Source organism: Mastomys coucha, unplaced genomic scaffold (genome assembly GCF_008632895.1).
Source record: "Mastomys coucha isolate ucsf_1 unplaced genomic scaffold, UCSF_Mcou_1 pScaffold15, whole genome shotgun sequence".
Classification (NCBI taxonomy): Eukaryota; Metazoa; Chordata; class Mammalia; order Rodentia; family Muridae; genus Mastomys; species Mastomys coucha.
In genome coordinates this window covers 91,318,535-91,340,596 of record NW_022196897.1, presented here as the reverse complement: position 1 = coordinate 91,340,596, position 22,062 = coordinate 91,318,535, and the positions used below count along the sequence as shown (strand labels likewise).

The window sequence follows — 22,062 nt, the reverse complement described above, 5'->3', positions numbered from 1 at the left end:
TAGTGACCGCTGGTATTATTCATTCCTTATTACTGCAATTTTTGGTCCTAGCTAAGATTTATGGGTGCCATGTCTTCTTTTGGTGCCAGTGTGTGTCTGCAGAGGCAAATTGGTCCCTGACAGACACCTTTCCCCACTTGCGGTGGTAGCTATGGAAACAGGCATGTCATAACAGTTCCTATGGTGCAGTGTGCAGAGCTGCTGCTTTTGCAGGATGATGACACCTCTTCTGAAAGCAAGAAATTTATAGAATGCAAAAAAGTAACAGGAATTACTTGACTCTTTTGCCAAGGATATGTACATAAGCACCTTAGAAGTATACCTCAGAATCCTTAGTAAGTAACCTTGTGTTGCAACAAAATAGAGATTATTTCTTTGTTTATTTGAGAGTGGAAAAAAACACACCACTTTCAAGAGACAATTGATTTATATTCTTCAAAATTGATAAAAAATAAAGTGAAGCACATTTAGTTCACTCATTATGCGAGGCTCTGTAACAGCTGACTTTCATAAAGACAGGACAGAATTGAGGTAAAACATTTCTATAGTGCATACCAAAAATGCTTAACATTTTCGAATTAAACTTATACCAATAAGTCATTATGAAAGTAAATTTCATCTGTCTTGAAACTGAAGACAAGTTCAGGAATAGCAAACAGTCCTTTAAGTAGTATTCTTGAATCAAAATAATATTTTGACATTGAAGTAAATCCTACTTTTAAAGTGAAATTTTTATCAACTGTGTACTTTTGAATAAATTGAACTAGTTGGATAGAAGTTAAAATACATTCTATAAGGAACAGACTATGTAGCTCATCTACAAATATACTTGGATAGAAATATTTAAAACTTGCTTCATAATAGCATTTGTTACTAATCTTAAATGCCACTTATTTGAATTAAATTAAATATACTATAAAAATGAAGTTTGACCAATGAAGTTTGCAAGGATTTTTACTTAGCATACTAATTAAATGTTAGGTATTCTTATAGGAATAAATGTATTTATTATCTAACTACCAGGTGCATTTTATATTTCATAAACTAACATCTAAGATATCAGAAGAGATTCTGCTTTTGTTTTTGCAGTTACCATTATAATTATGAAAATCCATTCTTTGTGTTGAAGTATTATGCTCATTCTTATTCTGATGTGCTGTGTGCCAAGGACTTAAAGATGTTATAATTCATTCATTATTTGAGTCAGAGTTTTCATGCCTTCTGTCTACATATGGTAGTATACAGAGTCACCAAGCATTTATAACTCCCTATTCTGTGTCTAATAGCATTTTTAATTATTTAGCAAGTCCTTTCTGTTGCAATAGTTGTATCTCTAGGTTCGGAATGCTGTCTCTTTGACTTCCACCTTTCATTTTCATAGCTCTGTCATATCTATCTCTTAGTTAATTTCAGTAAGGATCTATTTTCTTGTCTTGGCAAGACAGTACTAGGACTTGAACCTAGGACCTTGTGTGTATTAGGTAAATACTGTGCCAGTGAGCCATGTCGCCATTTTTCCTCACTATTTATATTTCCCTATCACTCTTTCTATTAAGAATCTGACCAAGGCCTATTATCATGAGATAAGTTTAACAGAATAGACCTTACATTTTTACCATTTTATTTCAATTTAACTTCTCAGTAATAAAAAAGGAAATAACTTCTTACTTTTCACAGAGACTGTACAAAAGTTTGCAAGGAACATGCATGTACTTCTTTTTTTAAAATAATTGTAGTAAGATTAATATTAATGTGTCCCTGCGTGCATGAGTGTGTGCATGCATGCATGTGTGCATGTATGTGAGTCTGGTGCTCTCAGAAGCCAGAAGAGGGCATCAGATCTCCTGGATTGTAGCTGACTGTGAGCTATATATTCAGGTTCTAGGCAGAGAAGTTGGGTCCCAACTGCCTAGAGCACAAACTCTAAACCACTGAATCTTTTCTAATTCATGCTTCTAATATCTGCCCCATGCATGTTTTCACTTCATTTTCCTAGGTAATATACAAATTAAATGCTTTTCGTGGGCCAAGATCATAACATAGTAAAAATACATAAAACCTTTTTATCTATACTAAATACTTTTTTTTCTCATCCTAGTTCTCTACATAACTGAGTATAACTACTATTTATATTGTAATGTGTATTATAATTCATTAACCTAGGGATGTTTTAAAGTATATACATACATATATGTAAGTTATATGCAATTATATCATTGTTCTGTATAAAGGACTTGAACATACATAGATTTTGGAATCCAAAGAACTCCCTAACATAAGTGCCTCTAGGGATACCCAGAAGTGGCTTTGCATGTGCAGAATCCTGCAGCTACTTCACAGTCTGGATTCTTCATCTACCTTATTCCCTCCCACACTCCTTTTGTCTTCTTAGGCTTTCAGATCTTTGCATTCATTTGCACTATTACTCTTTGTCAATAACTTTTTTATAAAGGGAATACACAGATCTGGTCTTCTTAATTGGTAAAATAGATTTGCTAGATTGGGTAATAATAATTGTTTAATAATTTTCAGTGCAATGATTCGTTTTAGTGACCTGTTTCTTCAGAAAGCTCATTTAAACTGGCACATATGTGAAATCATGGCTTTAAGAAAGAACACCTTATTTTTCTATCAGAAATGTAGTAATGATCTTCCAAATACTTGCATATTCCATGTTTTGTTAACACCTCTTTCATGTGCCCAGAAATGTTGCTAGCTTGCTAAGGAAAGCATTTACCAAACATTTGTTCAGTTAGAATAACCCAAACAGCAGAGCTTTAAACACATATGTTGTCAAATACTGACTGACAAGTATCGTTGCTTTTGAAAAAATGATTTTAAAATGTTCTTTCCCAAGGAAAGCATATTGAGCACCATTATTTTGACTATAAAGTCAGTAATCTCTAAATGTCATCTGCTAACTCTTAAAATATTGAACCTAAATTAGGTCAGTAAAAAACAACTTCATGAAAACAACTAGAGACATAAAATATAGTTGTAAACAACTTTCCAAAAAAAGCTCTCATAGCAAGTGATAGAAAGACAAGGAGTTCTGACTTCATAGTTTATTGAAGGGGCAGAATCTTATAATTCTAAGAATGCATTTTTAAGGTTTTGGATTAACCATTTTCTCTGCTGTTGCCTCTGGCATCATACTATTTGGGGACTTTGTTATTATTGTTGTTTGTTTTGTTTTGCTTATTTTTTGGAGGCAGAAACTCTACACACCTGGTAGGCCTGGCCCATGTTTTATACACTTCACTGGCTTTGAATTTACAGTGATCCTGTGCCTCTACCTCCTAAATGCTAGGAATACAGGCAGGTACTACAGCATAGTGCCTCTCTGCTATTTACTGTCTCAATCAGAACCTTACTAGTCACCTCAAATTTAGAAAAATTTCAAACTTGATTCTTGTCATGACCTTCATATTTTCTAAAAAGTAAAAAAGAGAGAGAGAGAGAGCTCTCCATTTGATAAACAGTGTTTTGCTGTGTTCTGGGGCTGCCCTTGAACTCCTATACTCAGTTTACCTGCATCAATATCCTGAGTAGCTGGGATATTAGTGTACCAAACTGGCTTTGTCCTGTTTTCTCCCATACTCTTGTCCTCTAGTCATACTACACACTGTCTTCTTACTAAGATCACGTTAGTTTGTGCCATATCTATTGTCTTCCTGATACTGTTTAGATAAGAAATGAAGTGTTATATTGATAAGCAATACCTATGTATTTACCTCCTCCTCTGTCTTTTAGAAAAAACAGAAAAACATATTAAGAATAGGAATTCAGAACCTTGGCTCACCCTTATGGGGAGATGACATTTGCTGTAAAGAAAACTGTGACAACAATCACAGGCTCACCAAGTTCCTCTACGTTCTCCGTGGTCTTCTAAGATCCTCACTATCAGCCTGCATCATCACAATGCCAGCACATCTTATCCAGGTAGGACCTATTGTTTTTCTTACCCACTGAGGAAGTGGAAGAACAGTGTGGCTCTAATTTTCATTTCTTTCATTGCTAGTGATATTGGTTGTCATTTTATGTGCTCATTCACTATTTAAATATCTTCTCTGGTTTTTGTCCATTTTTATTAGTTAATCTCATCCGTTTGTAAAGTTCTTTGTATATATTTAGCTATGTTTTGCAATAATTTTCTTCCACCATGTGACATCCCTTTTCTTAGTCTTTTGAAAATACGAGGTTTTTAATCTTACCAATTTGATCTGTTTTAATCGGCCATTCTCCCTTAGTCTTTGCTCTTATTGCTCTTGACCTCTCTTAAGATTTTTTTCCTATTTCCTTCTAAATACTTTTTACTTTTTTCTTGTATAAGTGTGAAGGTACTCCTCCTTTAGTTTTTTACACAATTTTAATTTGTGTTTGTAAATACCTTCTGGTTTCTAGCATTGTAACTTCATTAAGTAAACATGTAATAAAATTTTATGGTTCTCTTTTTACTATGTCATGACTAGCCTGGCCCTTGAGGCACGCTCCTATACCCTGGATTATAGATGTCAGCCATCGTGAGCAGCAGCAGTTGTATAGTATAGCTGATGATAGTATTCTTTGCCAAAATACATTATCATCTTAAAGATGTTATTTCATGCAAGCTTAAATATCTCTTCCACATTAGTGTCTTATATGAAGGCAAAGCCAGACCTTTATACTTCATGTGGCATTATGATATTGCAATATCAATGCAAGCAAAAGCTTCTCTGTACAATGTCTAGCTTTTCCAAATGGATGATCAGTAAATGTGAGTTGAATGAATATTTATTCTCACTTTGAAAATTATTTCTAATCTCTAATTGTTGAAACTACTTATGTGTTTTTGTTCTAATATACCTAGACCACCCTAACAAATAATAAATATATTAAAATATCATTGAGTTACATTAGTACATATAATAATTCAACATATCTCAAACTTATGACTGAAAATTGAGGCATAAATAACAAGAGAATTTCTACTCATTGGCCAGTAGAATGTATTTTTCATAATCATGATAGGTTAATTAATATTTTCTTTATAGGCTTGTAACAAATATTTCTTAAATGTAAGTTATGTTTTTATTATGTTAACAAAAATATGTCATTTTATGTTATTCTCAAAATGATCTTAAATCTGTGTAGATATTATAGGAAAACTTTCTGAAATAGTGTTAGGCATACTACATGTGCTTATGATGCTTTCATTGTTCCTCATGCTATTGTAAAATAAGTACTTCAGTGGTAGCTTGGTTACTCATGGTGAGCTTGAGATCTGATGAAGCTACAGGTGAAAGTTCATCTGGGTCGTGGCTGCACCTATTTCTGAGGCCCTGGCATCTTAGAGCCTTTATGTCGGGGGGATCTTTACCACAACCCTGTGAGACGATTACTTCTAATCTGTGCTTCCCAAGGTGGTCCAATCAATAAGGACAAGGCTTATGTTTCTCCTTAGATTCTAGCCCCTTCCATCTTTATAGTTATATCATACAGCTCCTCAGCTATCACAAAACTCTACAACTTAGCTCTTGGATAACACCTCTATTAGTATTTTTATTTAAAATTATCATTGCAAAGTCCTTGACACATTAGAGTATATGAAATACAAGACAAAACGTTCCATTCTTAAAAAAGGACAAATATATGGATGTATGCTTCCTTCTGCAAATTTGCAACTAAAGAAAAACAGTTGTTAAGTAACAATTTGGATAAATAATTTTCTATTTATTTAAAAACTCAAAAAAAATTAATGAAAAACAAAACAGAGACCACTCAGAGCTATATTTTAAGTGATTGTTCCTTTTGAAAGGTCCTAGCCACTGTGATGTCCCTGACAGATTCTTCTACCTTGCATTTCAAGGGACAACAGGTATTGTCAGGTCATCCCCTCTACAGCACAAGTGAGAAGATTGAATGGCAAGGATGTGGAGCCAAGGTTTAGAGCCTTTATGTACAATATTGTTTAGACTTACCCTTTTTAATGTTTCAAGAGATATTGCTTTGAAATAAAAATAATAAGATTTAAATCAGACAGGTGGTTTGTTTTAAGTTAAGCAGCGAAATCATATTGTCCTCAGAATGGAAAGTGTTGTTAGTAAAACCATTACTCATCTTCTAATAGGGTAGTGAAGCTCACTTGTAATCCTAGCCCTGGTGAGGAGACAAGTGGATCCTCAGAACTTGCTGCAAGCTCCAGTTCTCAGCAAGAGACTCTGTCTGAAATAACACGGTGGACGGGTGGTTGGTGCTTACAGAGCAACAGCCAAAGTTGACTTCTAGCCTCTACACAGACATGCATGGAGACAGGTGTACGTGTACACATACAGTCTAATTAGAAACACAAATATGCAGAACAGAAAGATTGAGTTTGTTTCATAGAAATGAGTGTAGTGAGTATTGTAGGCCAGACGTAGTCCTAAGCTCTCTTTGGATAGTAACTCATGTAATCCATATAGTAGGTGCTGACTGTGTTGTTGTCTCTTAGGATACACAGCAGAAATCAGACCTAGTAGTGACTCTAGTTGCTGCTCTCTCAGCCACCACGTTAGGCTGCATATTCCGTAAAGATACTGGCATAGCAAAGTAGGGAAGAGATGAGAACAAAGCAGCATCTGATGATAAAAAGAAAATGTGCCTTTGGAGGTTGGTCTCAATTAGTTTTCTCAGTCTTAGATTCTTCATCTATAAAAATGAAGCAAAAAATAATTCAGGATGAAAAATACAGTCGGCATTCAGTATGTGTTAGCAGTCATCATCAATGCTGGACACATAGTAGGGATTCAGTATGTGTTAGCAGTCATCATCAGTGCTGGGTATTACTTCAGAGACCCTCAGAGTTGATAATCAGAACAGAGAGATCTGTCAAAAAGGAAAGTGTTTGGTGTATCACTGCAGTAGAAGAGCTGAAAGAGCTAAGAGGGAGACAGCTGTGTGGCATGCTGGACACTGGCCACCACTCCTACAGCAAAAGGAAAAGAGAACTTCAGTTATCTGACCCTCTCATGAAAAGCACCTAGCAATGTTTTCTCATGGATTGGGTTTAAGACAGAGCAGGAAGCACAGATACATGCTTGGTTTTTAGCAGCATAAACTTCACAAGACAAACAACAGTTTTCCCACCATGACCAGTACTATTTCTGGAGTCTCTAAGTCAGAGTTTAAATGGGGATTGTGTGACTAGGGCAGTTTCATACTCTCGGTGCCTTACTCACTCACTCATTCATTCATTCATTCATTCATTCATTCAAATATAGCAGGCATCGTGATAGGTATCTATGGATAAAACATGTCACCGTCTCAGGGATGTTGAAGATAAGATAAAACAAAAACAGTGTGAGTGCTGATAGTTTGGATTTGGGGTTTGTTTGTTTGTTTTGTTTCATTTTGGTTTTTTTTGTTGTTGTTGTTGGTAGTGGTAGGGCTTTGTTGGTTATTGTTATACTGGGTGTTTTGAAGTGTTTTTTTATCTGGGTGTGGAGTGTGTGTCTGTGTATGTGTGTCTGTGTGTGTGTGTGTGTGTGTGTGTGTGTGTGTGTGTGTGTTATGTGTTGGATATTTGAGCTTTGGTGTTGATAATTGTTTCTGTCAGGAAAAAGAAATGTTATTTCATATCCTTGGAAATTTTGTCATATAATTAAGCATCTTTACAATTAGCATAAGACTAAGGGTATATAAAATATTTTCATCTCTTGGAGTAGTAAAACAGCCAATCAGTGTTCTTGTCTTAGTTATTAGCATTCTGTCAGACTTGTACAGTAATGATTAGTTACCCTTTATTGTACTTTTGGCATGCTTCCCATGTTTAATTTCATTGTAGGGAAGGAACACATAGTTAAGGAAATTGCAAAAGAGGAGGAGAAGTTAAAATAGGGAAAATAATAGATTCAAAAATGATTTTAACTTATTGTAGTAATGATACTTGTAGGCAGAGTGAACAAGGGCGATTTTAAAGTTTTTATTTGAAGTATTTTATGTTCTTATATAAGTCTTACAACTTTAAACTTGAAATGTTTTATTTTATTGGATTTAAGGTTATTTCTATAATAATATAATAGAAGCTGACAAGTGTGCTTTAAAGTAAATGTATAAAAATAAGTTCTAAATACCTGTTTAAAAGGACTAAAACTATTTAGGAGGCATATTATGAATGTCGTCAGACAGACATATAGTTTTAAGCAGTTTTCCCCATAAAATTGTAGTTTGTTACTCATAACTCTCATACTAAATATAGTTTAGTATCTGCCCAAAGACCTTGCCCTTAAATATATGTGAAGCTGGCTCCATTGCCTGTGATTCTTTTCCACACTGAACTCTGAGGTGCCATGTGACTAGGGGCAGAGCCACTGTAGTGCCCTGTATCTCTGCATCACTCTGTTCCCACATCCCTGCTGAGTAGTTGTTCCACTCGCCAAGAAGCCTGTTAAAGAGCCCCTGAGAGCATGTGTACAGCCCTCCATGTTAATAGTTAATTGGTGAGGATGGCAAGATGAGAGGACAGCCGAGCATGTGGTCTCACAGACTCGGGCAGTAGACAGGCCTCAGTGATAATAACAGCAGATGCTCAAGTTCTCACAGCATCACTGTCCCAACTCTTGTTGAGGCGATGTTATCATGAACTGAAAAAAAAAAAGGAACTAAGCCCTCTTTAATTCTTCTACATCTTAAATTATAAGAATATTTTAACTTTAAATCTTTATGTATAAATCTCTACATGAGTGGTTCTTGTCCTCTGAGTACATTGAGCACTCCTCTTTGGCCCCTGCTTACTATTGGGAACGAATAATGACTATATCCTGCCATGCCGTTTAGCAATATTTTTTTTTGACATAGTGACTATAAAATACTTTAAAATGGGACATTTTAATTTCCATATCTAATCAACTATGACACCATCATTCCTTTCTGATCGATAACTAGCAGTTGTCTTAACTATTGGTGAGATTTGTTATCTATTTCAAAATTATGGAAACATTTTATGCATTTTATTTTATTTTCAATCTCAGTGACAGTGTGTGCTTGTGAAAAATGAGAATCAATAATATTTCTTTCAGGAAATAAAAGCTTAGTTTTGTGCCTAAATACAGTTTTGTTAGCAAAATGAAAAGAAAATAGATATTCTATTGCTTGTACACTTCTCATACAGTCCATGATTACTTATCCTTGCTTTGTATTTTTAAATAGATTAAAAACAGTTTTACCTACACTTGGTATTAAAATAGAAGGTTATTCTCCTATACCTTTTTCATAGGTTTTCTCTCAAAGAATATGTACTCTTTTTTTTTTTACTGCTAATTTTTTATCAGTGTTTCATAATCTACACTCTCTAAGGGACTTTTCAACATAGACAATGTAAAATGTTCCTTTACGTGTGATAATGCAGGAATGAAAATCCCTGCATTTGCTTAAGAAACATCAGTCAGTGCCTGAGTTGGTTCAACTTCCTTTTTCAGACCAGATTCCAAATGTGAACTAGACTGCAACATGTTCTTACTTACTGTCATTGGGAGTTGGTGACTTGTTATCTCTATTTAGTATTTTTATCATATAGTTGCTGTCTTCTAATGATAACAGTTTTTACCCCAGCTTTTCATTGGATAAAACTTACCAGTGCTATTAGGCAAATAACAAACAAAATTTATTTCTTGATTTTAAAAAAGGGGAAAAAGAACCTTGTCTCTTATAAACTGAAGAGGTTCAAATTGTTATCTTGATTAAAAGCTTTTTCAGATTAGTTGATAATGTTAATATACTAGAGCTTTGAGGCTACTGAAAAGAATAATGCGAAACATTTGTCTGGAGAAAAATGTTTCCATCTGTAACATTTCATTTATTCAATGCCAGAATATTACTAGCTATACCAAGTAAAGCCACAGCTACCTTTACAAATCATTTATTAGAATCTTGCAAGAAGTATTAACATGGAAAAGGTCTCTGCTAAGTCTGACAATTTGAGTTTGGTGTCCAGAATCCACCTACATGGAAAGTGAGAGCTAGCTCCTGCCAAGTGATCTCTGATCTCTACATGCATAGCATGTCACACACATGCCCATGATACACATTCAGATAGATAGATAGATAGATAGATAGATAGATAGATAGATAGATAGATAGATAGATAGATAGATAGATAGGTAGGTAGGTAGGTAGGTAGGTAGGTAGGTAGATAGATAGATAGATAGATAGATAGATAGATAGATAGATAGATAGAGTCTAATTTAAAGAGTTAAATATAATTGCATGATGAATATTCAAGCTTTTTTAACCCTAAAATTTTCAGAGATATTTCCCTGTAATTGTTGTGATAATCTAATTATAAGAACTGATTTATATATCTTAAACTATTTTATCTTATTTCTTAGACTATTTTAAATGACTTTTTAAGGGGATATTGTGAGTACTGGAGGGATGGCTAACTGGTTAAGAGCACATAATTCTCTTAGGACCTGAGTTTAGTTCCCGCCACCCATGTCAGGTAGATCAGAACTGTTTATAACTCCAGCTCCAGGGGGATCTGATACCCCTGGTGTTCACACACACCTGCACACACATACATATGCCAACACACAGATACACACAGTTTTCAGTGATCTTTAAAACTGTACTTTAATAAGGAAAATATTTAAGTATGAAAATTATGGATATAGCCTCCGTTGATCATAACTATCCATTACTAATAGATAAATAAAGCTAGGTATTCTAGGTATCATTATTTTCATGATTACTCTCTTACTCAAGATATTTTCATCAATTACAATCAACCTGTCATTGTTTTAGATCTTAATTAGTCCAAAAGTGATTGTAGGAAAATGACATATTTACAAGGTTTATAAGAAGGCTTTTTTCAAATGAACTGAATTATATTCAACTCATTTATATTGTATGCTGCATGAGTCAAATTCTTGTGACTTTATATAAGTTTAATAAGCTGGAGATTTAATTTATTTTCTTTAAAATAGCAAATAATAGAATTGTTTCAACCCTCTTCCTCTAAATTGGAATTCATGTAGTTCTCAATTGTTTTCTGTTCAGCATACACATTAGCACATCTCTTAGATCCTGACACTGCCGCAGCTTGTGTACATCATACATGCACTATATATTTAGCTGATTTTCTTGTTCAAATATGACTGAAACTTTTACACCTCACAATAGCTGTAATCTGTCAACACAGAGCATCTATAACAGTAAGTGGAGCATTTTGTCTTAAGATAGTTATACACATTAAATAAGAGCAGGATGTAGTAATTGCTAATCAGATATGTGTTCATATTGAAAAGGGAAAATACCATTCAGAACCCTTTTGTTATGTTTCATCTACCTAAAGTATATTCAGTACAATATAAAGAAAGTAATCATTTTGGACTGATTTCCACTTTCCCTAAACAATTGGGATGATGTTTTGCATTGTGGTTGATGTGTAGTCCTGTGTTAGCAATTCTTAACTAAAGGGCTGTTTAGGGCTAAGCTCAAATTCCTCAGTTACATAAAGAGTGGAGTATGTCAGAGGATAGAGAGTGAGTCATTGCTAAGGCTTCTAGACCACATCTCCTTTACTGTGACCAGAGCCTAGGCACAGACACAGCTTTCATGTAAGCAGAAGCAGGGAGGGCCCTGTGTATTCAATATATGGGAACTGGATACAAGAAGAAAAATAAATGACGGAAGAGTCTTTTACATTATTTTTACATGTTTTTTTTAATTTAAAAAAGAATTAAAAGTTTAATTGTACATTTATTTTATAAAATCATTAATTTTTTTATCCTTTGTGTTACAAGCTATCTGAAAAATCCCTGTGGAAAAAAATGAAGATTTTTAAATTATTTTTAACTTACTCAGATTTTTGCCTTTCCTGTAAGAACACTTAGTATTCTTGAAAAAAAATATAGTTATCTCTTATGCTAAGACAAAATATGCTTGTTACTATTGATGTTTTCCAGCTGTTTAAGTACCAGGTCAAATAGTGTGCCCTGATGTTATGTTTTAGCCCTTTGCTATTAATTACATTATTATTATATAAAGAGTTCTAGCTCTTTTAATAATGTTTTTATACCCTACATAGTTAATCTTTAATGTTGGGGAGTACAAAGGGAGAGATTAAATTAGCCTTGTAACCTCTTTCTCTTCCAGGCTGATGATGGAAAATAAAAGCTCTTAGCCACAAAATGTAACACTTAGAATTAATATTTAATTAGACCAGCAAATTGTACACTATGTCTGAAAGCTTCCAGAGTTGTTAGTGCCACAATTGACCTACAGGTTTAATAATAACTCACTTCTAGAAGCAAGTGCCAGTTCAGCAGAGTAGAGCCACTAAGAAAGTCCTGGGAGATTAAAAGCAGCAAACCAAATGGCAGGCAAGGATTCCTGGGATGGAGCCTTCTGGAAAGCTGGGAGCTGGAATAGCTTTGAAGCCAGGATTCAGATGAGAACAGTGGGTGAAAAAGCTGATCCCTCCTGTTCTGGGAGCTTCTGGTTGTAGGCCAAAATCTTAGACCAGATTTTTACTAAATGTTCTTGCTGCAGCTATTAACTTACATTGAAAACCAAATATCGGATAATTTTTCCGTAAAATTTAACTAGTTTTTTGTGTAATCATTAGTTCTTAGTATTAGTACATAATATCTGTACATTCAGATCATTAGATTGTCAGATAGGTCTGGCTCTGTACATCTATGCTGTTTTGCTGTGACATGCTGTTTCCTTGTTCCCTGTATAGTTGATTTATATGGTTCATTTCTATATTATTTCATTACAGAGCATTACACAGAGCCAGGGAAAAGACTGAGAAGTCTATAACCCAAGACTTTTCCTTTAAATCATATATGAGTGTATATAGATATAGCTATATAAGGAAGTATAATTTAAGGGCATAATTAATTTTAGAAAGCTTATATTATAAAGCACTTCTAGATCTGCTTATAATGTAATTAAGTTACAAGATAAATAATTAGACCTCTTGGTGAAACATTGGATCCTTACATATTAGAAAAATTCGTTTGCTAAAAGTAGGTATTAGAAGGTGTGTGGATACAGAAGACTGAAAGGGGACACCTTAAATAATTTATTGGTTATATCTTAAATAATGAAAGAAAAGCTAGTTATGAGTTGAAAACCAAGCAGGTGAGGTCCTTGCCAGCAGAGGGAGTAGTCCTGTCTTCTGTCAGGTTCCTGTCACTTCCCCACCTGCCTCAGCCTTCCCCAGCCAGTCTCCCATCTGGACCTGGCTCTGACTGCCTGTTCCTGATGACAGGCTATCATTTTGTGCTCAATGTGGTATTATTCTAAGCTGACTTTAAACTTTAGTATCTTTAACCTGCCACAGCAGCACAGACACTAACTGGACACTGGGGGATGTCTGTGATTGCATTCTAAGGGATTTAAGTATAAAGAAGTAAAGTAGAATATATCACTTGAAAGACCCTCATGGAACAAAACGTAAAGAACCAAGTATCAGATTAATTTCCATAATGTAAAATTAGATGATGTAAAGTTTTTGGGAAAGCCTAAAATTGTTTTTGAATACTATATGTCATTATTTATTCTAGCCTACTTTTTAATCATGTTTTCTGTATCCCATTTCTGAAAGCCTTCAGAGCATGTTCCGTTAATATTTAAGAGAATGTTTACTGGAAAAAAGGCAAAACTCATATATATCTACTCTGTCAGTGTAAACAAATGGTATTTCTAAGATCATGCTCTAAAGCAAATGAAGAACCCCCCTTTTCAAAACAGAATTAGAACACACAGTTGATCTACTAGAACACACAAAAACATGTTTTCATTGCCAAGTCCTAGTATTGTTAAAAAAAAAAATCAACAATTTCTTTCTCCTTTAAGCTAAAATAGATTTGTCCTTAAGGTCCTTTGTGAAATGTTTTAAGCTTTAGGGGGGGAAATGTTTATTTTATTACTTTCTTGTATGAATGTTATTCTGTGATATCAAGAGATAGATTCCATTTAAATTACAAAAAGTTGTCTTTATATTCTAAAATAAACAGTGAGCTTCAATAACACATTAAATCTGCAACAGTTAATTTAATAGACATTGTAAGTCACTTAGTATAATTTTGTCAGATAAAACCGCTCAAAAATAATGAATAAAATCATCACAATCATTGTTCTATAATATTCACTTTAATAGAATTAGCATATAAGAAGTATGGAATGTATTCTTCCTCAAATACTGCTATTTATCCCTATCGAACTCTAGTGATGGATTTCATAACAAAGAAATACATACACTTTTCAGAAGAGGTTCTGTATACCAAGCTCAGCTGTGGGAAATCCACATGCACACCTCCTGTCAGGTAGTCGTCACACAGAAAAGAGCTTCAATATTCCTTCTCTCTACTTGGACCTGTGCTTTGTCCAGATGTGATGTTCACACTGTCCTCAAATGAGAGCCCTCCTCTCTCAATTCTTTGCTATCTTTCTTAGATAGTTAAAATGGAGCAACCTAAGACTATTCTTGACACACTGTATGTATGCTTTATGCCAGTTTTTTTTTATTTCTCTGAAGTCTCTTAGAAATTAAAATGCTGATTAATTAACTTTTTAATCTTCAAGTTAAAATATTTATGAGAAATTTACTCTGTGCTGCTACAAATTGTATCCTTTATATTGTGCTAATTGGTGTCATCAAAGTAAGGAAATGTTCATTTGTCGCTGATAGCTAAGATCTTGTGTTAGAACAGTTGTTGAAGCTTTATAGAACAGTAGTTGGATTTTTTTATCTTAAAATGGCTACTTTAGCTTTATGAGCTTTGAGTTGAAGTGAAGCCTTAAATTAATCTTTGAGAACTTAAAATTCTTTTAATGGATTTGAAATTTTCTAAATAAAAATGTGCTACCATTCTTTGAACGCAAGCAAACCGTCAAAGCAAAACTCACCAGGCTCTTGTAAGTCTAAGTGAGAATAAAATGGCAGAGAGCTGGGTAGTCAGCTTGGCCTCGTTTGCGTGCAGTAGATCTAGTGTGCATTAAGTTTCTAGAATTAAGAAGTTATACTAAAACAGAAAATTTTAAGGACCCTTTCTACAACTTATAACAATGTCATCTAAGATTGCCAGCAAACTCTTAAAACTCTCTTCTGATCTGGCTTCCCTCCGAGTCATGTCTTGGCTACTATCCAGAGCTGACAACTTTCACCCAGGAGCAAAGAGAGATTTGTCTAGTATAAGAAGGATTTTTGAGTCATCCTAGATTTCCTATCCAGATGGGCAAGGAGGAGGGGTGGCAATATCATTGTACATATTTGGGTGATGTCATTATGGCACATGTGCACTATATCCATTAATTTAGTCATAATGACTAAGTTCTGGTAACCTTGTTTAAGTATTTCTCACTTGAAACTTTAATTTAGTAATTTAAATATTAAAATAGGAATGATGTTAAATATGTGGATTAGGACTTGGTGCATAGACTCCGTTACTTCCTAATTTTCAACTAAACATCAGAAAGTTTCACATCTTTCCCAATGAATAAAATTGTTTAGAGTCCAAAAAGATAAGAATATAGAACTTCTATGTAAAGATCTCCACTATAGTCACTATACTGAAGGTTTCTGAGTACCAGTGGCCATATAATGATGATTTTACATGCAGTGTGTTCCCGACAAACTGAACTATGACTATTATGCTTTCAAAGGGTTTTCTACATGCATTTTTTGTTCTCATATAAACTCACCTTCCTTCATCTAAAAGGCCATTTAGTATTAATACAGAGATTTGAGGGGCCTTCTTATAAACATGGCTCAAAGATAATATCATATCAATGATTCATATTCTAAAAGAATCTTGAATATACACAAGCAACCACATATTTTTAAACTTTAAAAAAAAACTGCATTATCATACCAAAACATATTTTGTTCCTATAAATAGGTTATCTCAACCAGAAATGTAGATGTTACTCTTTTATAATTTTCCATTGTTCTTATTCTATAGATGTTTTTAGATACTTTATAATTTTCAGTCTGGTTAGCTACACTGACCAACTTTTGCAGAGTAGCTGTGCAAAATATAGTAAGGTCACTGTTAAATATAACTTCTTTTATGGTAACAAAATAAATGTTTTTCTTGGCCTAAAGCTTTATAAAACCTTTTTAGATAGATTTTAGATAGATTTTAGTTTATAATTAATAACAGTCACATAAATATAGAGCTTAGATAAATAAATATTTATTTATCGCCGTAAATAAAGTACATGAGTAAGTGAACATACTTCTGAAAAACTTTGAATTCAGGCTGCACATGCTGCTTTACATTTAGAATCCATTAGTTTTCTTTGGTCAGTATAATTAACTTATTGCTTATAAGATGTGTTTTAAAAGACTGAAAAGAATGATGTCTTTCAATGTCTTATTAGTTAACTTTAGGGTTAAATGAAAGCAAGAAATAACAGTGTTGGGTTAGTCATTTAAATATATAGTACTTCTTTACTGTTAAAACAGAATTAGAAGAGAAATCAATCCATCTTTAAACCTTACAGTTTGGTGAATTATTTAATTGAGAAGACCCAAGTTGATATGCCTGAAATCTTGAATAGGTGAATTCTAACAAACCTAGATATTTAGACACAAAGACTCTGTCTTTTATTTAAAGATAAAAGTAAATCTGACCTTTTAGATTAAGAAATATTGTCAGTAGCCTTGACAAGCGCTTGCTCATCTGAAGGTCCGTAACATTAGTACTCTTCTCAGTTGAATTTATACTAAAAATGAAATGAGAGGATCCTGCTGGTTATTATCCAAGATTCTTCTTGATAGGGAACCACATGGCTTTTCTTCATCTCCCACTTGTTCTCACCCTTTACTACCAACCCAGCCACACCCCACCCCCACCCCAACATTGTTCAGTACTCAGCACAATGAATCATTTTCAAGTTGACTCATTGTGAACTGTCTCCCAGCTGTTGGAATGTCTGGCAGACATTTTTGTTTGGGTGAAGAATAACTGGCTGAAACCCAACCTGGATGAGTTTGATATAATGGTCTTTGGCTGACGGAATATTGAGAGGAGCATGTTTCTGGCCCCTGAAGCCCCTGTTATTTCTGGAGGACTACCATCCCCTGTGGCACAGCACTGAAAGGAAGGAATCAATCTGGATTATTTTCTCACCATTGACTGAAGAATTGCCTTAGGAAAAATAGCCATTTGCAAATATTATATGTATTTTATAGTGTGTCCACATAATTGAAAGTTTTTGTTTACACTGTTTCCTTTTGAGACCACAGATGAGAGGTTGAATTGCCCTCCTCACAATATGCACTCCTATGGAGGAGCTTCAAATACTACCTAGAGTTTGAGGTAACCAACCATTTCAGCAGAATGTTTGGGACCCAGTCTACTGTGAGTGTCCCTTTAATCATACAGTATCAGCGTACCCTCTTTTACTGTCCATCCTGATATCACTCTTCACAAAGGCACTTAAGAAACAAGATGAGCACTAAGCCTGGTAGTCATCATGAAACATTTATAAAATGAGAATCTTTGTGGTCTCTCCTCTAACAGCACACATAGCAGCAAACAGACCAGTTTTCCTGACTGCCTTATATCTCTTATACTTTTCTTCTAAAATTAGCTTTTAAACTAGTGGATATTACCAGTATATAAAATGAGAGTTTCAAAATTCCAAAAATTCACAAAGAATAATTTAACAAATCTGTATCAGTAGAGCATAAGTGCCCTGATGTATTGTGTTATATAATTAAACTTTTCAGTCTTATCAGCCTACCAGGAATCACCCTACAAGGAATACTGACTTTCCATGAAGTAAAATAATGCAAAAGCAACTGGCTAGTCAGTGATTTTACTTTCCTGGCAGTGAATTCTGAGTGGTTTGGGTCATTACTGTTTAGCAACTGGATGTTCTATGCTTAAAACTATGTTTATGTATTGTTTTCATCCAGCGCCAGGACGCTTCCTAAACTATTCTGCTTAGCACATTGGAGTCGTCTCACACTGTGTTCAGGAAGAAGGTGTGGGCCACTGGTCAGTGCTAGCCACAGTTTCTTTGCCTTTCTTTGTTGTTGCTCTAGAGTCATGTGACAGCATCTGGAAAGGGGCACGGGAGATTCCAGAACTAGCCACTTTACATCCCCTTACCTGGACCCTCCCATGTTTGGAATATGTCGCAGGACCTGAGGTGTTACCAGACTGAGACCCAGTCCAAGCTGATGGGCAGCAGTGAGCCTCTCACCATGCTTGCTGTGTGCCATCTATCCTTCTCAGTCCCACTGTCTGCCAAGTTCTCCAGTGCACAGGAGCAAAGTAATGAGAAAAGCAAAGTGTAGCCTCCTTCATTAGGCCAAAGGAATAATAATTACTGTTTCCTATGAAGTTTGCCTTGCCTTCAACTCTTCAGATTAACATAGAATACCTATGCAGTTCGAATCACTCAACTAGGAGACTTTCATCTGTTTGTCAGACTGTAGTGCATGTAACTTTTCTTTATTAATGTTTCTTACCTCCACTAAGATATGTAAGATTACACACTGGTAGCAGTGTGTAAATGTTTTATTTTGTAATTAATTATAACATGAGTATTCCATTTCCATGTTTTTCAGAATAAAGCAATTACTACTCGTGTGAGAAATTTGTCAGATACAGTGGTTGGTCTGGAATCTTTTATTGGTTCAGAGAGAGAGACCAACCCATTGATTAAGGATTATCATGGTAAGGATCCTCTCTATCATGAAAAGATAGTCCTGAGTGTTTCTCACATACCTCAAAGCATCCTTCTGGTCTCATTGGAACATGTGCTATAACATAATGTTTATTTTATTCTGCTCTGAAATATTTTCCCTCCCAGTTAATATTTCTATTTCAGCTATTTGTCAAACTAAGATTGCAGATTATGAAAACTGAAAGTAGTCAAACCCTGGATCTGGAGTATTGGTGTGCCAGTGCCTTAAGGTTTATATGAAATCAGCCATGTTTGAAATAGGTATATTTACAAATGTCCCTAATTTTAAGATGCACAATATGAACTACCTCTGTTCTTAACCATTTTAAATAACAGATACTCACCCTGTAACCATATACCATCATTTCTGTGCTATATACAGGTTTATAGTTTACAGCCTAGCTATGTGATGAGGTACATCCGAGACTGAGATGTAGCTTATTGGTAAAGCATTTTCCCAATAGGCAAAGGATGTAGGTTCAGTCCCCAGCACTAGCACTTTAAAAGGGAGACACATATTTCCTTGTCACCCTGACATAAACCCAGAAAAATGAATTGAACATTTTACTCTGTTACAGTTTTGGTTTGGTTTGGTTTTGATGGTGGACATTGAACCTCCTGCCTTGTGCATTATAAGTTACATTATCATTTGTAAGTGTTCATTTATAAACTTAACTGAAATTGTGTTTTATATTCTAAATATATTTTGCTTAAAACATTTCAAAAGTTAAACTGTCATTCTGAAAAAGAGATTCTTAAATCTCTGGATGAGTAAATTATTCCTCATGTATAATGAGTAATTTATATTTGTAAACTTTCTTATAATAAAAAGGATCTGAGAATAAAATAATTAATAAGTTATATAAGGCCTCCTATCTTAGTAATTACCTAACAAGCACATGTACATGAGGATGTGTTGTCCTTGTTCCTATTAAGCATACTTTACTTATTAATAAGTATGTATGAGATATTTAATTGTTATGAGCTATTAATGAGAAGTAGGTGGTCAATATGATCAAAATACATTCTATGGAATTTTCAAATAATTTATTACCATATTGTATTTGAAATGTAGCCATATTTATTTTGATGAATTACTTGGAAGAAAATGTTTGTAGCATACTCTAAATCTGAATGCATGCACACATTAGCACGCGCGCGCACACACACACACACACACACAGAGGCAAGCAGTCCGTAATAATGTCTGTCCACTCCAGTCTGACATTTGGTGGCTCCTGTCCCATGTTGGAGGATCAGTATCCCTGACGTGGTGGTTTTAAATATGAGCTGAGTCAGGCAAAAAGATATGCTGAAGAACTGTCCAAGTCTTCATCTGTGGGAACTGACCCCTAGTGCAGTCAGAAACTACACAAAAGCCATCCAGTGCCTTGTCAGTAGAGATTAGCAAGTGTTTCTGCTGATGCAGCCCGGAGCTCACGGTTTACCTAGCATTGCTGCAGAGCTTCTAATGGCCACATAAGGGCCTAAAGTGCCATAAAAACCAGGGGTTCCGGATGGCAGACAGAATGTTTGATCCTAGACCATGCTGAAATATAGTTTTCTTCAATAGTTTGTTCAATGCACAAAGTGAAATACTTTTTATTGGTGTTTTGCAGGTTATCAGTAACCAAAAAGCCTTGTTTTGCTGGCTGCTTACTGGTGCATTTAATAAAATAAAGATTGTTGAGTGGTGCTGTGGGCAGCATGCAAGGTGATAGCCATATTTGCTTACTGTAAATACGAAAGAAAATCACACGCAGACCGGCTGTAGTTTTGACAAGTATTAAGGTCCCTCTTTACATCTGTACTCCTGTACCAAAGTGCAATTAGTTTTCCTCGCTCAAGGATTTCTGTTTATCTTATTCTGCTTGATTACTTGAGTATAATCACGCCATTTGCTTCACTGCTCCTGGTAGTCAGCTCCAGTTTTAAAGGGAGGATGCTTGTGTGTAAATGTACAGATTCTGCCGTAAGACTCCTTAATTTATGCCTCTGATGACAGCACTTAAGGCTTTCTCTTTTAATTTCCTTTCCATGAGGTTTGATCCATGTACGGAAGATTCCTCGGCTTAATAACTTGACTTGTGATGAATCGGATGTCAAAGACTTAGCTTTTAAGTTAAAAAGGAAGCTGTTCACCATTGAGGTAAGAGACTTTTTATGTTTTAGTTTGCTATCTTAAGGTAAATGGTCCCCCTCATGCCTGACTTTCACTGTAATAAAACATCTAAACATATTTCAGGCTCCAAATTACTTTTGTTATAACAGACTAATTTTTGTTATATTTTCCTCCATTCTAATCATGCATTTTTATTCAGATAGAACAAAAAAACGTCTTTAATAGCTATTAAAAATAAGCTCCAAACTCAAATGATAAATATGACATGGATCTCCAAGGCTTTCAAAAGCATTTAATTAAATGTTAATGAGCTGTGCTTACTGTGTGTGGGATATGAATGCTACCCACAACTGTGTATGGATAGCAAGTTTTATCCCCACCTCATAAAGGTTTCTTTGTCTTCTTTGGTTTGGTTTGGTTTTTAATATCAGGGAGATTACATTTAATTTTTTAAATGTTGAATTAAACAAGGTATGAGTTATACTACTGACTGTAAGTAAATTTTTTACATGTGCATTTTTGTGACCTTTCTGCAAGCAGGATGACAGAAAGCAATACAAAAGAATTATTTCAGCTCAATCTTGCTAAAGAGCAAATGAACATGGAACTATTAAGCAATTAGAGTTGATATATTTATTAATGAATTAAATGTTCAGAGAGATGGCTTTGGGTGGTGTGATAATTATCAATATAGTTGGTGCATTTTTTTTTTAAACAAAGACATAAAACAGCCAAACTGCCTTGACAAACCATTTTGTTTAATCTCTTTTCAAATGAAAAGCTCTTAAGCAGGCCACTTGTCTTAACTGCTTGAAACCATAAAAAGGGAGAATTACCACCAATAAATTAGCATATTTTTAACTTCATCACCAAAAGATCATCAATGTGGCTTGGCACTGCTTTGGTGTTTGGGACTTCACCCTTAAAGTGACCACTTTGGCCCTTCTCTGACCCTCTGCCCTCTTTAAGCTGGCCACTTGATAAGGTAACTTAATGGCTCTCTCTCTTTCTCTGTCCCTTCACGTTTACAAGTAGCACTAACCTATAAATCATCATAAGGGTCCTATCCTGTGACAAATTAATGTGCCCTCCTCCTAATTAATGGTCATCAATGTCCTTAATTATCTAATCCTATTGAGAGCAGTTAATAGTTAATCAGGCAGCCAGTTCTTCAGGCAGGTCATCTCTGCAGGAGTGTTAGAAGTTCCTCATCTGGGGAATACTCCCTTCAAAAGCCACTTGAAGCCCAAAGAGAAGTGTGTGGAAAT

At 34.8% G+C, this 22,062-nt stretch overlaps 1 protein-coding gene across 4 annotated transcripts in view; it reads left to right on the top strand.

Annotated features, from left to right (window-relative positions):
* The window catches only part of Elp4 (elongator acetyltransferase complex subunit 4), a 203,089-nt gene that overhangs the window by 65,040 nt on the left and 115,987 nt on the right, over nucleotides 1-22,062 (top strand). For all 4 annotated transcript variants that reach the window (XM_031371263.1, XM_031371262.1, XM_031371264.1 and 1 more), the window contains exons 7-9: nucleotides 3,754-3,942; nucleotides 18,554-18,662; nucleotides 20,715-20,821. In XM_031371263.1, coding sequence (XP_031227123.1) covers nucleotides 3,754-3,942; nucleotides 18,554-18,662; nucleotides 20,715-20,821 — 405 coding nt within the window. The remainder of the gene's footprint in view (nucleotides 1-3,753; nucleotides 3,943-18,553; nucleotides 18,663-20,714; nucleotides 20,822-22,062) is intronic.